The 15,631-nt window shown below is 58.2% G+C and overlaps 4 protein-coding genes across 4 annotated transcripts; 2 read left to right on the forward strand and 2 right to left on the reverse strand.

Moving 5' to 3' along the window:
• Window positions 1-1,353: 1,353 nt before the first annotated feature.
• ASPZODRAFT_147160 (hypothetical protein) lies at window positions 1,354-4,342 on the reverse strand (the record flags this gene model as incomplete). The annotated part of the gene is made up of 5 exons (XM_022725238.1): window positions 1,354-3,299; window positions 3,359-3,786; window position 3,835; window positions 3,887-4,079; window positions 4,310-4,342. The coding sequence occupies 5 exons, from the start codon at window positions 4,340-4,342 to the stop codon at window positions 1,354-1,356; spliced, it is 2,601 nt and encodes an 866-aa protein (XP_022577027.1).
• A 320-nt stretch (window positions 4,343-4,662) lies between these two features.
• ASPZODRAFT_137156 (hypothetical protein) lies at window positions 4,663-7,250 on the reverse strand. Its single transcript, XM_022724230.1, has one exon. The coding sequence runs from the start codon at window positions 7,179-7,181 to the stop codon at window positions 4,710-4,712; it is 2,472 nt and encodes an 823-aa protein (XP_022577028.1). The 5' UTR covers window positions 7,182-7,250; the 3' UTR covers window positions 4,663-4,709.
• A 555-nt stretch (window positions 7,251-7,805) lies between these two features.
• Window positions 7,806-8,634, forward strand: ASPZODRAFT_162149 (hypothetical protein; the record flags this gene model as incomplete). Its single annotated transcript, XM_022726560.1, has 2 exons — window positions 7,806-7,853; window positions 7,900-8,634. 2 exons carry the CDS (start codon window positions 7,806-7,808, stop codon window positions 8,593-8,595), a joined length of 744 nt encoding a protein of 247 aa, XP_022577029.1. The 3' UTR covers window positions 8,596-8,634.
• Window positions 8,635-8,761: 127 nt separating this feature from the next.
• On the forward strand, window positions 8,762-15,583 carry ASPZODRAFT_76667 (hypothetical protein; the record flags this gene model as incomplete). Its single annotated transcript, XM_022730113.1, has 9 exons — window positions 8,762-8,929; window positions 8,978-9,064; window positions 9,121-9,178; window positions 9,224-9,563; window positions 9,626-10,154; window positions 10,202-10,730; window positions 10,792-14,360; window positions 14,406-14,714; window positions 14,768-15,583. 9 exons carry the CDS (start codon window positions 8,762-8,764, stop codon window positions 15,581-15,583), a joined length of 6,405 nt encoding a protein of 2,134 aa, XP_022577030.1.
• Window positions 15,584-15,631: the final 48 nt, after the last annotated feature.

The following is a 15,631-nucleotide window of genomic DNA, read 5'->3' on the forward strand; positions in this document are numbered from 1 at the left end:
GACCTGATAGACTCGTTCCAGATATGTCTACTGTAGTATGACTACTTTAGGCAGCTTTTGTATATAAATTGGTCAGTAGATCTCAGGGTCATTTATCTTAGACACATGATTCTCCGGACTGTAGATACTAGAGAGGGTGGCATGGCTCCGAATTTGTCTTGCAGGAAGTAGAGCCATGCTACCATATATCTAGCCGGAAAGAACTGCGCTCGATATACAGGTCTGAACCAAGGCTGTATCACTGCATTAGTATGAGGTGACAGTATCTTGAGAAATTCCTAGCCTAGCACCTAACCACTCAACTAAAAAGGCATTCAATATACTGCTTTCCAGCAGTATATTCAGTTAGGTGATATATATAGCCCCACCAATACCATATCTTGATAAATAATCTGGAATAAATATAGATGGAGATCATTTAGACTGAGGACATAGACCCATCTCTATCAGTACTGTCCTCTCATATGGCTTCACAGGGATCATCAAGTATTCTTTCCAGGATATTGGTATCTTCAGAGTAGAATCCTGGAACCCCTGTAAATGTTAAGCACCTCCCCTTCTTTCCTGGATGATCTTGATCAGGATAATCAACCATCTTTTCTTTCTTCAACTTCCAATGGCTCTTAACCAACCCACTGAACCTGAACTCATTAGCTGAACAAACCGCCTTGATCCCCTCCATCACATATACGGCATAATTCTAGGCGGAGAATTGGAATCCGCATCGTATGCTGGACATTGGCACCGGAACAGGAATCTGGCCATGGACTTTGCTGAGTGCGTTTCTATATTCGGTTCTGAGCTGCACCGATAATACATTATGTTGATAGCATGCCTTGGTCAATATCCATCGGCCGAGGTGATCGGAAACGACCTGAGCCGCATTCAACTGGAATGGAGTGAGAAATCGAATTGAGTGGGAATATTGGAGTCTGACTGCCGTTCAATCGCCCCTTTGACTTTATCCACGGCCGCGAGCTTGCCGGTGCAGTCAAGGACATGGATCGCCTGGCACAACAGGTGTTCGATAATCAATTATCGCAGATACTTCGAGCTGAAGTCTTTCACCGTCGTTGGCACTGGATCCCTTATATAAAAGGATCGGGCAGTATATGGCCTCGTTATATATCCAGGCTCTCAGGTCTTACCTGCCAGGCACCTTTACAACGGTGTTGGGATGGTCAAGATGTTGCCATCATGGCAGCCAAGGTATGACAGGAGTAGCCGACTTTTCTATACACCAATACTGTAGAAGACTTGATTATCCATTTCTTTCTAGTATGCTATAGTATGCGATATCTGGATGGGAGATAGATATAGATACTATTCACGAACCTACACACGAACCTACAGCTAACTAGCACCACACTCCAAAGTATCTGTATAACAGGCATGGTCAAGCAGGTCACTGGCCTCTCCGATCCAGACAGTGTACCGTCCGCCGACCTCCGGGATGAGCCAGTTCTGGGCCTCGACATCCCACACACTCAACGCCTTGCGGTTGATCTCGAGGGTCACCGTCGTGCTCTCCCCCGGCGCCAGCGTAGCCGTTTTGGCAAAGTCTCGCAGCTGGATGGGCGGCGTATCGTAGTCGATCCCTGCCGGGTAAGTAAGGTACGCCTGCACGACCGCTTTTCCCGAGTACGTCGGCCCTGTATTGGTGACTTTGACGGAGACTTGGAACATCGTGTCGAACAGGGCTGGGTTGCCGCCCTGGCCGCCCCCCGCCGGCGGTCCTGCCGTCTGGTTGTCGCTGTAGCCTGCTGGGTACGGGTAGGTCGAGCCGTCCTGGCCGGCTTCGTAGGCCGACTTGGCGTCGCTCTCGCTCAGCCAGGAGTACAGGTAGCGCCAGATGGTCGTGAAGTCGCTCGGCTGCACGGCTTCGGTGTAGTCCGGGATGGAGGTGTTGTAGGCGGGCGTGGTCCCCTTGGCCGGGGGCGCCGGCGGCCACTCGGTCAGCTCGGTGACGGCGGTGATGGCCAGGTCGGTGAAGGAGAAGGTCGTGTAGCTGAGACCGGCGCCAAAGGCGTAGCGCGGCGTGATGTTGTTCGCGGTGAGGTAGCGGTAGTCGATGTACAGCGTCTCGGTGAAGTCGTCGTCGATCTGGTCCAGCGAAAACCCCTCCAGATCGGCGATGGTGGCCGGCAGGTCCGTCTGCGCCTTGGTGATGGAGTAGGGCAGGTGGCCGCTGGGCGAGACGTCGCCGAAGAGCACGTTCATCAGCGACTCGCCCGCCTCCTGGCCGGGCAGATGGGCCACCACAAAGGCCTTGACCTGCGGCAGATCGATCCACGCCTCGACGTTGATCGGACCGACCGTGTGGGCGACGACAATAACAGTCTCATACACGGCGGCAGCGGCCGTCACCAGGGCGTCGGTCGAGTACCAGAGCGTCTCCTCAGCCTCGTTGCGGTCGCCGTAGTTGCCCTCCACCGTCCAGCTGTTCTCGCCCGAGTCCGACGTGAGGAAGACGATGGCGATGTCCGAGGCATCCGAGGCAGTCACTGACGACGGGAAGGTGTCGCTGTTGTGGAAGCTGACGCTCTCCGCGCGTGTCTCCAGCGCGGTGATGGGGTCGTCGAAATAGGGGTAGTTGGCCGTCCCGGAGCCCCAGCCCATGCCCAGAGTGCCCACGTTGCAGGCCCTATAGGCGCAGTCGTTGGGCCCGTCCGGGTTGACGGCCGCGTCGGTGCCAAACACGAACAGGGCGCTCGAGTTGGACAGGGGCAGGACACTCCCGTTATTCTTGAGCAGCGTGACGGCATCCTGGGCCACCTGCAGCGCGACGAGGCTGTGGTTCCCTTGCACGTCGACGTACCAGTTCACCTGGCCCGAGGGGGAGAGGAGCGCCCCCGGGTACAGCTCGCCGTCCTCATCCTCGGTGTTGGTGGAGAAGTTGACGTCGGGGAAGTCCTCGTCCTGGCCCATCTGGTACCAGGCGGCCACCACGCGCGTGGCCATATCGTTGAGCCGGTCCATGGGCACTGACGCGTTCAAAGCTGCCGCCGTCAGCTCGTACATCCAGTACGACTCTCCAATGAGCGGGATCATCGTGTCGCCCGGCATCGCCATGTCGAGGCCCGACAGAGCCGAGGCCACCCCGACGTACTGGCCGAGCCAGTCCGACATGATGAACCCTTGGAAGCCCAGTTCGTCCTTGAGCAGGCCGTTGATCAGGTAACTGTTCTGCGAGCACGACGAGTCGTTCACCTTGTTATACGCCGCCATGACTGCCCCTGCGCCCGCCCGGACGCCCTCGGCAAATGGCCAGAGATAGAGCTCATGCATCGTTCGATCATCTATAAGCTCAACACACACTCACACATACAGACACACACACATATATATATAAACATACCAATATTTGAACTGTATCCCTGCTGGATAATGTCGGTCATGCGGTACATCTCCTGCTCGTAGCCGATCAAGTGTTTCATGGTCGCAATCACCCCCTGCGACTGCACCCCCAGGACGGTCTGGTAGGCGCCCCAGCCCTGGAGGACAGGGTCGGTCCCGAAGCCCTCCCACCCTCTGCCGCCCAAGGGTTTCCGTCCCAGGGGGCCGACCACCGGGCCCAGGAAGACGTTGACGCCCTTCCCGCGGAACTCGGCGCCCAGGGCCTCCCCGCGAGCGAGCATCAGGTCCTTGTCCCAGGTTGCGCCCGTGGTGATCCCCGCCGGGAACGCGGTGTTGTTGGTGGTCAAGGCGACCCCCAGGGCGCCATCGTTTAAGCAGAGCTGGGGGAAACCCAGCCGGGGAGCGCTGCCGGAGTTGCCCACACAGGGACTACAAAATTAGTTATTCTGCAGAGTATCTGTAGATACCGCCACTCACCCTGGAAGATGTATTAGCAGAGATATATATCCACTAAAAATGTCAAACTCACCCATGTAGTAGCCCGATCCAGCAGTGATGTTGGTCTTCTCCGCCAAGGACATCTGCTCGACCAATGCTTGCGCCTTGGAGTACGCGCTGTCCCATGAGGATATCCAACCGCCATGCGGCGTGGGATAGTACGGAGCAGCCACATAGCCGCTGGAGGAGGAGGATTGACCCATCTGGACATAAACAGTGCAAGACTGTCGAGAGACAAGCAGAGCATCAACAGGCCATAAATAGGCGTGGGCTTTGTGGCCACTCCAAGAGGGGTTGCTCGCTTTCACCAAGCCACTTCATTTATTCCTGATTCATCCACAAATAGGGTTAAGATTTACCTTGATCTACTGTACAGAGGAGCACCTCGGCAAGGCACACATGCTTCTGGGTTTCCCTGTGAAGAGTAGTATTGAGTATTTCCTGACTGGCATACCAGTGCTCTGTCCTCATGACCATACCTAGGCATACTGCCATGTGCTCGCCTGACTTGAACTGGCTAAATAGTGCTTGACTAGCTATTAGTCGATGACACTATAGGCCAGTTAATATATCTCTGAGTGCCTTATTGCGGGGTTTATGATTCTGGCTTGGCTATGGAGTACATGATCTGAACTACCTATACTATGAATAGAGGTAGTGATTATTATAAATATATCTGCAATTTGCTTCAACTACATTTAGTATAACCATAATACGGAGTATAGTTGTGATGTCACCCCGCACTTGGCAGCCAATCGAGTTTATTTCAGTTACCGTACTCCGTACTCCGTACTTTACACGTTACGAGTGAAGTGACTGCATTGTATTATCATTATTCGTGGTATAGTCTAAGTCTAGAAACTGAATAAGCCACTCCTGCGCTTGCCGTACGGATAAACAATCAAGGCCGCCATGAACAGGCCGACGGTGATGCCGATGGCGACCTGGATCATGCCGAAGCCCAGGCTGGCAACAGAAGTGGAAGAGGAAGTGGAAGTAGAGGAGGATGCGGAGTCGTTTTTCACGGCGTTGGCGTACTCGAGGCCGGCGATGAGGGAGCCGCTCGAGGCCAGCCCCGAGGGGACGAGCACGAAGATGCCCGGCAGGATGGCGGTGGCGGCATGGCCGTGCCAGATGCGGCTGTACAGATTGCCGAGCACGCCGATGGTGAAGGCGCCGACGGTGTTGGCGACCTCGGAGCTGGAGCCCAGCCGCTTCGTGCTGAAGTAGTTGGCGATGTAGCCGGGGACGGCGATGAGGACCATGGCGGGGATCTGCTTCCATTTCGCCTGGTTGATGAGGGCGAGGAAGACGCAGTAGATGGCGACAAAGGGGAACCGCTCCAGGTACTCGTTGCCGTAGGCGGCGCTCGAGTTGGTGCAGGTCTGCTGCGAGGTGGCGCTGCCGTCCATCAGGCCGTAGATGGTCAGGCCGACGGTGATGCCGTAGCCCAGGAAGAGGGAGTAGATGATGGCGTAGACCATGCGGATGGAGCCGGCAATGATCTGGTGCGACTGCAGCTCGAGACTGCTGCAGAGGACCAGAAAGCCCGGCAGGATGAGGGCGATGGAGGACTGGGCCAGGGCCGAGAAGCAGAACAGCCGCTCGTCGGTGCCCGGCCGGTAGATGCTGCCAAAGGCGCGGGCCAGGAAGGAGGTCAGCACGGCGGCGGTGACCTCGAAGACGTTGGAGTAGAGGACCGAGGCCGGGGCCAGCACATGCTGCATGAAGCCGACCAGGCAGCCGAGGATGAAGATGATGGGCATGTCGATCGGGCGGGCCCCAAAGGCAAAGGGCCCGACGGCGGCGCTGGCGAAGCCGTACATGCCCACCAGCAGCCAGCGGTTGTAGCGCGGCTTGCGCTTCATGATGTCGTCGAGGTCCTGGATCGCCTCCTCGACGCCGATCAGGTCGTGCACCACATTCTTGTACACGTTGTGCGATTCCGCCAGCCGGCCCAGGTCGACCCCCTGTCCGACGCGGACCAGCTTCACCTCGGCCGTGCGGGTGGCCGCGTCGTCAAAGGACATGATCATGCAGCCGGGCAGGTACAGAAACTGCCCGTCCACCTCCAGCACCCGCGCCGTCATCACCATGTACTCCTCGAGCCGGTGCGTGGGCGCCCCGTAGCGCATCAGCGCCCGGCACAGCTGCATGATGTAGCGCTGCCGCGCCAGGATCTCGGCGATGTGCACCGTCACCCGGATCTCCTCCTCCAGGCGGTTCTTGCGCCGGCTGCTGCGCTTGCCGTGATGCTGCTGCTGCGGCGTGGACGCCGGCATCAAGTCCGCCGTGGCCGGGAGACTCGCCCGGCTGAGGTTCATCGACGCCTCGACCAGCGACGAGGTCGACCGATGGTGCGATTTCTTGTACCACTTGATCTTCTCCTTCTTGGGCGTCGAGTACCCCGTCATCGTGCCCCCGGGGGTGATCGCCCCGGGCGCCACGGGCGTCGCCGTCCCCGAGGACCCCCTCAGGGACTCGTCGTCGGACGAGTAATAGTCGCTGTCGCGGCTCGACTGCTGGCTGGCCTGCAGCCGCAGCAATTGCGAGAGGATCCCGCCTCCGCCTCCGCCCCCGCCGCTGGACATGCGCACATGCGAGTATCCCCCGCCCGCGGGAGCCGTGTCCGTCGGGGTGGTCTGGCCGTCGGGCGTGCTGAACCCGGAGCGCAGGTACGGCTTGCGCGGTTTGCGCAGTCGGACAGGCTCGGCGGACCAGCCGAACGAGCGCACCAGACGATGCGCCTCGGAGCTGGCCCCGTCGATCAGCGACCGGGTGCTGTCTGCCCCGTCGGAATGCTGGCGGCGGTAGAACGGGCGGCGCGGCGGCGTGTCGGTCGCTGTCGTCGTGGTGGACGACGTGGGCATCAACGCCTCGCCTTCGTCGGCTGGGCGGCCCAGCCGCTCCGTCAGACGCACCGTTTTCTGGCGGAGCACCTGGCCGGCCGCCTTGAAGCGATTCGTCTTGTCTCCATCTCCTCTATCCTGTGGCTTGTCTTCCTCCACGAGCTGTGGTGTCTTCTCTGCCGGCCCGGGCTGTCCCACAAACGGCGATCGGTCGTTCAGCGGCAGGTCCGTCATATCGGTCGAGGCATTGAGAGCGTGTAGCGAGTGCGGAGGAAAGAAGTCCCGCGGCGGTTCGTCATCTTCGCCCGGAGTCCTCGTCGTCGTGTGGTGGATGGAGTGGAAGCGAACACGGTTGGGATTGCGTGGACGTTCACGGTCGGGCGAGGGAGGCGGCGGCTCGACGGCGGGCTCTTCTTCAGTGCGGCCGCTGTCGGTCGGCCGGAGGTCGAGCAGCGGGAAGCCCTCGGGCGACGACATGGGGATACTGTCTAGAATGAGGGAGAAGAATACGATGGAAGATGAAGAGGGAGAGGAAGAATAAAAGAGTGGAAGAGGAAGAGGAAGAAATTGTTGCGCCCACTTGGCAAGGTTTCCTAAGAATAACCGTCTAGACCGCGATGGCCGGCGTAACTCCGTGGGGCGACTTTCGGGATGCCGCGGTGGCAACTGATAAGACGCGTGTGCACGACTTGGTCTTGCATTGCATGGCATTGCATTGCATTTTTGATTGACAGAAATTGATTGATAGAAATTTGATTGATAGATATTGATTGATAGAATATAACTACTCTGTCTGGTCTTACCGGTGGTCTTATCTGACATGACGTCAGCCGGGTTTCCGGATTCGGTTATCCGTCTACTACATACAACATCTACTATGTAGTCAAGTATGTAAAGTTAGTGATGTAGTGGTGAATAGTCCCGATAAATGAGGGTATCTGTATAAGTAATTCGGCGTATAGCATCGAACTTACCGACCGGCGACTTCCTGTGTAACCAAAAAAAGACCGGACGGTATAAATACGCATGTTAACTATCTATCTATTAGTATACTAACCATCTATCTATTTATTAGCAATCACCTATTAGCAATTATCTATCATGCCCCTCCGATTTCTCTGTCTGCATGGGTGGGGGACAAGTGAAAAGGTTTTGCCGCCAGTCAACCCAACCCTGCTTGTACTAACCCTGATAGATCCTCCGGGCCCAACTGCAGCCGTTAATGGCCGAGCTGGAACGCGACCACACGGCCAGCTTCCACTTTGTCGAGGGCGAGATCGAATCCGACCCGGGCCCGGGCATTGCAGGCGTCTACGAGGGCCCCTACTGGAGCTACCACCCGTTCCCCCTGCGCGGGGGCGACCAGGAACCGCACGACCAGACGGTCCTGGCCGAAGCGTACGCCATGCTCGACGAGACCATCGCCCGGGAGGGCCCCTTTGACGGCCTGCTGGGCTTCTCGCACGGGGGGGTCCTGGCCGCGGGATACCTGCTGCGCCAGGCTCGCGGGGGGGGTGGTCTGCCCTGGGGGGGTGATCTGCCCCGGGGGCCCCTGCCCCGGGGGCCCCTACCACTACCGGTGCGGTGTGCAGTGTTTGTCAACTCGCTGCCACCGTTCCGCATGGCGCCTGGCCAGCGCCCGGCGATCGAGAGGGACCTGCTTGCCCCCGGCCACCCGCTGGCCTTGCCTACGGTGAGCATCGTGGGCGCCCAGGATGCCTTGCGCCCGTACTCGCTGGCCCTGCACGCCCTGTGCGAGCCGGCCTCTGCCGGGCTGGTGGTGCATTCGCGTGGCCACGAGATCCCGGGGGACAGGAAGAACGTGGTGCGGATGGCGGCAGCGATCCGTAAGATGGCGGTGGATGTGTCTTTGTTTCCGAATCATTGCTGAATGTATTCTTATGTGTCATCTCGGCTCTTTTCTATTTCTTCTACTTTCTTGCCGTTCGGGAATTTATCGCATAGTAGAGCGAAGAGCTATAAGTAGAGCTCTAAGCATAGAGCTAGAGCTTAAAGCTTAGAGGATCAATCCAATGTACCAGACTACTTCTCATCAAATGTCCATTGCTATTGTGGGAATGGCCTTCCGCGGCCCCGGCGATGCCCGCGATGTCCGCGGCCTGTACGAGATGGTCGCCCAGGGCCGCGAGGCGTGGAGTGAGATCCCCGCGCAGCGCTGGAATGCAAAGGCCTTTTACCATCCAGACCACTCGCGATATGGCCAGGTAAGGTCGTAGAATCATTCTCGCCATGTTGTCATCTCTAATGTGTAGATCAACGTCCCTGGGGGCCACTTTATGTCTGAGGATGTCATGGCCTTTGATGCTCCTTTCTTCAACCTGACCGCAGATGAAGCAGAGGTATCACCAACTCCCTGATAACCTTAACTTTACTGATACTATACTGATACTCCCAGGCGATGGACCCCCAGCAGCGTCTGCTATTAGAAGTCACCTACCAAGCATTCGAGAACGGTATGCTCCCTAATCAACACTAACACAACTATACTTACTGTTCAGCTGGAATCCCGCTCCATCGAATGGCCAAAACACCCACTTCGTGCTTTGTGGCCTCTTTCTGCGGCGACTATACCGACCTGCTGCTACGCGACCCGGAAGCCATCCCCATGTACCAGTGCACGAACGCCGGGCAGAGCCGCGCGATGGTCGCCAACCGGCTCTCGTATTTCTTCGACCTGCGCGGGCCCAGCGTCACGGTCGACACGGCCTGCTCGGGCAGTCTGGTCGCCCTGCATCTGGCGTGCCAGAGCCTCCGCAGCGGCGAGGCCACTGCTGCCGTCGCGGCGGGCGTCAATCTCATCCTCAGCCATGAGTTCATGTCGACCATGAGCATGATGAAGTATGGGTTATGTTGAACTTTGTATGTGGTTGACTGTTGAACTTGCATTGCTAATCCTTTAGGTTCCTCTCCCCCTCTGGGCGTTGCTATACCTTTGACGACCGAGCATCAGGGTACGCCCGCGGGGAAGCCATCGCCACTCTCGTGCTGAAACCGCTGGAGCTGGCCCTGCGCGACGGCGATCCCATCCGGGCCATCATCCGCGGCTCGGGATCCAACCAGGACGGCCGCACGGCAGGGATCACCCTGCCGAGTGGCGAGGCCCAGGAATCCCTGATCCGGAGCGTGTACGACACCGCCCGTCTGGATCCCCGGCAGACGGCGTTTGTCGAGGCGCACGGCACAGGCACTCCCGCGGGGGACCCGATCGAGACGGGGGCAATTGCCCGGGTGTTTTGTCTGGGTGATTCCCCCCGTGAGGAGCCCCTCCGCATCGGCTCTGTGAAGACAAACGTCGGCCATCTCGAGGGTGCCAGTGGGCTGGCGGGTGTGATCAAGGCGGTTCTCATGCTGGAACAGGGCGTCTTCCTCCCTGGGCGGAATTTCGAAACCGTCAATCCTAAAATCGACCTGGAGAAATGGAACTTGAGGGTACCTCTATCCATAACCCTTGCCTTGGTATCTCTCTAACCATTCAGGTCCAAACAACGGTGGAACCGTGGACGGCTCCCCTCCGGCGCGTGTCGGTCAATAGCTTCGGATACGGGGGCAGCAACGCCCATGTCATCTTGGAAAACTACCCCGCGCCGTTTTGCCAGTGCAAGGACGTCCTGCTGGAGAAACCATCGCCGAAACTCTTCATCTTGTCCGGCTTCGACGAGACAGCCTGCCGAGGGAATGCTGCCCGTCTGGCAGAGTATCTCACCGACCACCCGGTTGATCTGGACCGACTGGCCAACACGATCAACCACCATCGCACGCTGTTTCCATTCCGCACGGCGGCCGTGGGATCTTCAGCGGAAGAGCTGGCAGCCACCCTGTCGTCGTCGTCGTCGAAACCTGTTCGTGCGCTCTCCCGCCCTCCCGTTCTCGGCTTCGTCTTTACCGGGCAGGGCGCCCAGTGGGCGGGGATGGGACAAGCACTGCATGGATATCGAGTGTTTAGAGAGAGCATCGACCAGATTGATCGTGAGTTGGCCTTGATGGGGGCAGAATTCACAATCAAAGGTATTCTATCCTTCCTTACTCTTTACCTGAAATCCGATCTTACTAACCTGTTCTACCTTAGAAATCCTCCGCGGTGACCACGACGTGAATACCCCCCTGTACAGCCAAGCAGCGTGCACTGCGCTGCAGATCGCTCTGGTAGACCTGCTGGCCTCGTGGGCCATCACCCCCGCCGCCGTGACAGGCCACTCCAGCGGCGAGATCGCTGCCGCCTACGCTGCGAGGGCACTCGGGCGGCGCGACGCAATGGCTGTGGCGTACCACCGGGGCCGCTGTGCTGCGCGTCTCACTCAAGATACGACGGTGCAGGGCGGGATGATGGCGGTCGGGCTGGGCGTGGATGCCGTCGAACAGTACCTGGCCGCTTACTCTGGACGGGTGATCGTTGCCTGCGTCAACAGCCCTGTCAGCGTGACGGTGTCGGGGGACTCGGATGCGATCTCCCAGCTGGACGAGACGTTGGAGAAGGACAATATCTTCCATCGGCGTCTGGCAGTCTCGGTGGCGTACCATTCCCACCATATGCGGCGGGTGGAAGACGAATACCGCGCGTCTCTGGAGGACATCACTCTGCTTCCCTCTTCTTCGACTTCTCCGGTTCTCTTCTTCTCCTCCGTCACAGGGGAGGAAATGGGTCTCGACCAGCTCGGCGTGGAGTACTGGGTATCCAATCTGGTCGGACAGGTCCGCTTTGCCCCGTCTCTGGCGCAGCTGTGTCTGGGCCGACAAGACAAACGGAAGAAGAGAATGAAGAAAGGAACGGCCGTCGAGGGACTGGTAGAGGTTGGCCCGCATTCTGCCCTGGCCGGTCCCATCCAGCAGATCCTGCGTGGAGATCCACGTCTGACTGAGATCTTCTATACGAGCGTGTTGGTCCGCAAGGAGGACGCCATCTACTCTGCTCTGCGCATGGCAGGGACTCTGTTCGCCAGGGGGTACTCAGTCGGACTGAGGGAGATTAACCATGGAACGAGTGACAGCGAGGTATCTACAGATAATACTATATTGACAGATCTCCCCCCCTACGCCTTCAATCATTCCCGCTCTTATACCGCCGAATCTCGCCTGAGCCGGAACTACCGCCTGCGAAGCCATCCCCGACTCGACCTGCTCGGCGTGCCAGACGCGATGCAGTGTCCGTGGGAGCCGCGCTGGCGGACGTACCTGCGTCTGGCCGAGCTGCCGTGGCTGCGCGACCATCGCATCCAGGGCAACACTGTCTTTCCGGCGGCGGGATACATCGTCATGGCGGTAGAGGCGTGCAGACAGATTCGACTGTTTCCAATGGCTTCGCCATTCTGTCTCGAGAATGTATCCATCTCGAATGCCCTCGTGCTGGATGAAACCAAACCGACAGAAGTCTTGGTCACCCTCCAATCTGACGGTCGGTTCCGCGTGTATTCCTGTGTCGATCGGTGGACGGAGCATTGCCAGGGATATATTCATACAAAGACCACATTATCTAGTGTTGGATCAATCGGTTCAGTCGACTCACTCTCCATCGAAGATAACACGTTCTATTCCCGCCTGAACGACTGCGGACTCGAATACGGCCCCTCGTTCGCCAATCTGTCGCATATCAGATATACATCTACAACCTGCTCGGCGCAGTTGACCGTACCGGATACCTCGTCGACTATGCCACACGGGGTTGAAACGGCCTTTCTCATTCACCCCGCGACGCTGGATGGGCTGCTGCATGCCGTCTTTCCTCCCCTGCTCGACGCCATGACTGCCAACAAGGAAGCCTTGGTCCCGGTGTTTATCGAAAAGATATGCATTGGCAGTGCGTCAGCGACGGATTCAATGACTGTCTCTTCCATTGTGCGGGAAGAACGAGACGTCGTCACGGCGGATATAACCACTGCCTCAGTTTCGATCTCTGGCTTGCGCTGTGCCCGGTTGCCTGGCCAGATCGTCGTCGAGAAAGAGGAAGAGTTCCCTCTGGCGTATACCGTGCAGTGGAAGGCCGATCCGGATCTCCTGACGGCGTCTGATCTCCAGGCCATGTTTCGTGATGATGTGCACGCAGGCCTGGCCGCGTATCTTGCCCTCCTCGTGCATCAACATCCAGACATCTCTATCTTGAGTCATGTTGACGACGTGAATCTCCCCGAACACGACGATGATACCCTTTCTCAATACGACGTCGTGGTCAACGGTGATCTCCGTCTCGTGAAGCCTGGGGGCCGGCTGGTCCTCGTCGACAGCCAGGTTGACATTCCATCGGGTATGACTCTTATATATCGTGACGCCCGTGTGGTGATAGCTACACCTTTTCTCCCTATTGACTCCCCCATCAATCCTCCCGTGGTGATCGCTCTCGACGGTCCCTGCGACGACGTCTCCGTGAACCACCTTTGCGCCTTGCTTGAGTCTTCATGCTCGGTGACCACCGCCGATTTCCAAACGGCCGACCTGTCCGGCACATTAGCCATTGTGCTGAGCATGTCTGCCTCGGCGCTATCGCAGCCCACCGCCGCCTCCCTCGACGGCGTCAAGACAGCCATGTTACGCTCCCGGGGCCTGCTTTGGGTGACGCAGGGGGGCGCAGGGGACCATCCCTTTAACCCCAACGCCAGCCTCGTTGTCGGGTTTGCCCGCACGGCGCGCGCAGAGGCTGGCCGCAGCGCCATCTTCACGCTAGATCTGGCCGGGGGCTCGCCCGAGACGGCCGCCGATCTGATTGCGCGACTGTTCCAGCACCGGTTCGTGTATAATGACAGTAGTAGATCTCGTGAAGACGAATACTGCGAGCAGGACGGCACGTTGATGATCCCACGGGTGGTTTCTGACGCTGTCCTGCACGAGTCCATCAAGGAACGCCAGAGGAGCCATACTGTCCGTGACCAGCAGTTCCAACAGGCAGACGTCTTTGCCGCCAGACTGGACGGCCCGGATCTCCTCTTCGCACAGTCTCTTCCCCCATCCACCCTCCAGACAGATCAGGTCTGTATCGCCGTAAAAGCAGTCGGCTTGTTGCCCTCCGACCACCGCTTCGTCAGCGCAGAGAACCCACATACTCCGCTCGGCAGACAGTGCAGCGGCATCGTCTGCGCGGTGGGCGAGTCCGTCACGGCGTTCACACCCGGGGATCGTGTTGCCTGTGTGGCGGCAACCGGAGCCCTTGTGTCTCGGTATACAGACGAGGTGGCTGCTTTTCAGCGCATTCCGGACGAAATGTCCTTCGCTACGGCGGCTGCTCTGCCCGTCCCGGCGTGTGAAGCATATGCCCTTGTCCATCGGCTCGGGGAGGTCCAGGCGGGAGAGACAGTGCTTGTTCGTGCCCGGGGGGACCAACTCACCGCGCAGTTGGTGGTTCAATTATGTCGATACGGGGGGGCTTTTATTGAGGATGCTAACGGGGAAAACAAAGTTGATGTCGTTATTGATATGGATGATTCTATTGACCAGTCTGTCGATTCTTGCTCCCGCCACGTCAGTCGACAGGACGTCTTCCAACTGAGGAATGATATCCTTCACACCATCTGGAAGGAGGTTATGCCTCTCTTCCACCAGGGGATTCTTACTGCTCCATCGCCAGATCTTCATCCCCTGTCTTCTCGTCTGGGAGAAGTCCTAGATCATCCATCCGGGGTGGTGACCATGAACCCTGAAGATATCATCAAAGTAGGTTGTTTCGGTTTCCCTTGAATTTCTCTGCTAACAAGGTAGGTCCGCTGCGAACAAACATCCACCCCTCTCTTCTCCCCGTCCTCCTCCTACATGCTCATCGGCGGCCTGGGCGGCATCGGTCGAGCGGTGGCTCTGTGGATGGCCTCGAGGGGAGCTCGACGGCTCGTCCTCGTCAGTCGCAGCGGGGCATCGACTGCTTCTGCGCAGGAGACGGTCTCTATGCTGCTAGACAAGGGAGTGGAGGTTACCGTCTCCTGCTGTGATGTCGCAGATGAAGAACAGGTGAAAGCATTGATGCTTTCCATTCCTGACTTGGCCGGCGTCATCCATGCCGCCATGGTTCTACGGGTATGTCTTTTCCCCTACCAAGAACGTTCGAGGCCACATCTAAGTCTTGTCAGGATACACACATCCAACACATGTCGCTGGAAGATTACACCGCCGTGCTGGCTCCCAAACACTCTGCTGTCTGGAATCTCCACCGGTACTTGCCAACCGAGCAGCCCCCCTTCCTCCTGCTTCTCTCTTCCATCAGCGGCATCATAGGCAACGCTACCCAGGCCGCCTACGCCGCGGGGTCCTCGTTCCTGGACGCCTTTGCGGCCTACCGCTCTGCTCGCGGGCTGCCCACCATCGCTCTTGATCTCGGCGTCATCTCCGACGCGGGCTATCTCGCTCTCAACCGGGACTTGGCTGCGAGAATGGCCCGACAGGGGTTCCAGGGCATGTCTACCAGGACTCTCCTGGCGCTGCTGGAGAGTGTCATCACCAATCAAGAAAGAACATATCAAGTCGTGACTGGGCTGGGGAGATGGAGAGAAGGCCGATCCCTGTCCAATTTCGACGCCCCGTTGTTCGCCCATTTCCGCCACCAATTTCTTCATGACACCGAGGAAACAGAAGATCCCACCGAAAGACAAGAACAGGATCTTCATCAGGCCATCTCCACGGCAGACTCTCTCGACGACGCCGCGGCGATCGTGTATACCGCGCTGGCGACGCGGCTGGCCGCCAGTCTCGCCGTCGACAGGGAGAGCATCGAGCCGGCGTCGCCTGTGAGTGCGTACGGAGTCGACTCGCACGCGGCCGTCGAGCTGCGGGCGTGGATCAACAAGCGGACGCGGACGTCGGTTGCGCTGCTGGATATCCTGGCGGGGGCTTCCGTGGGGGACTTGGCCATGCGGGTTGCAGTGCTGGTTAGGCAGGGTACCTCTTAATACAGTACGGAGTATCCTTATTCATCAGAATTTGATAGACCATCGAGC

The sequence above is a fragment of the Penicilliopsis zonata genome (genome assembly GCF_001890105.1).
Source record: "Penicilliopsis zonata CBS 506.65 unplaced genomic scaffold ASPZOscaffold_27, whole genome shotgun sequence".
Taxonomy (NCBI): domain Eukaryota; kingdom Fungi; phylum Ascomycota; class Eurotiomycetes; order Eurotiales; family Aspergillaceae; genus Penicilliopsis; species Penicilliopsis zonata.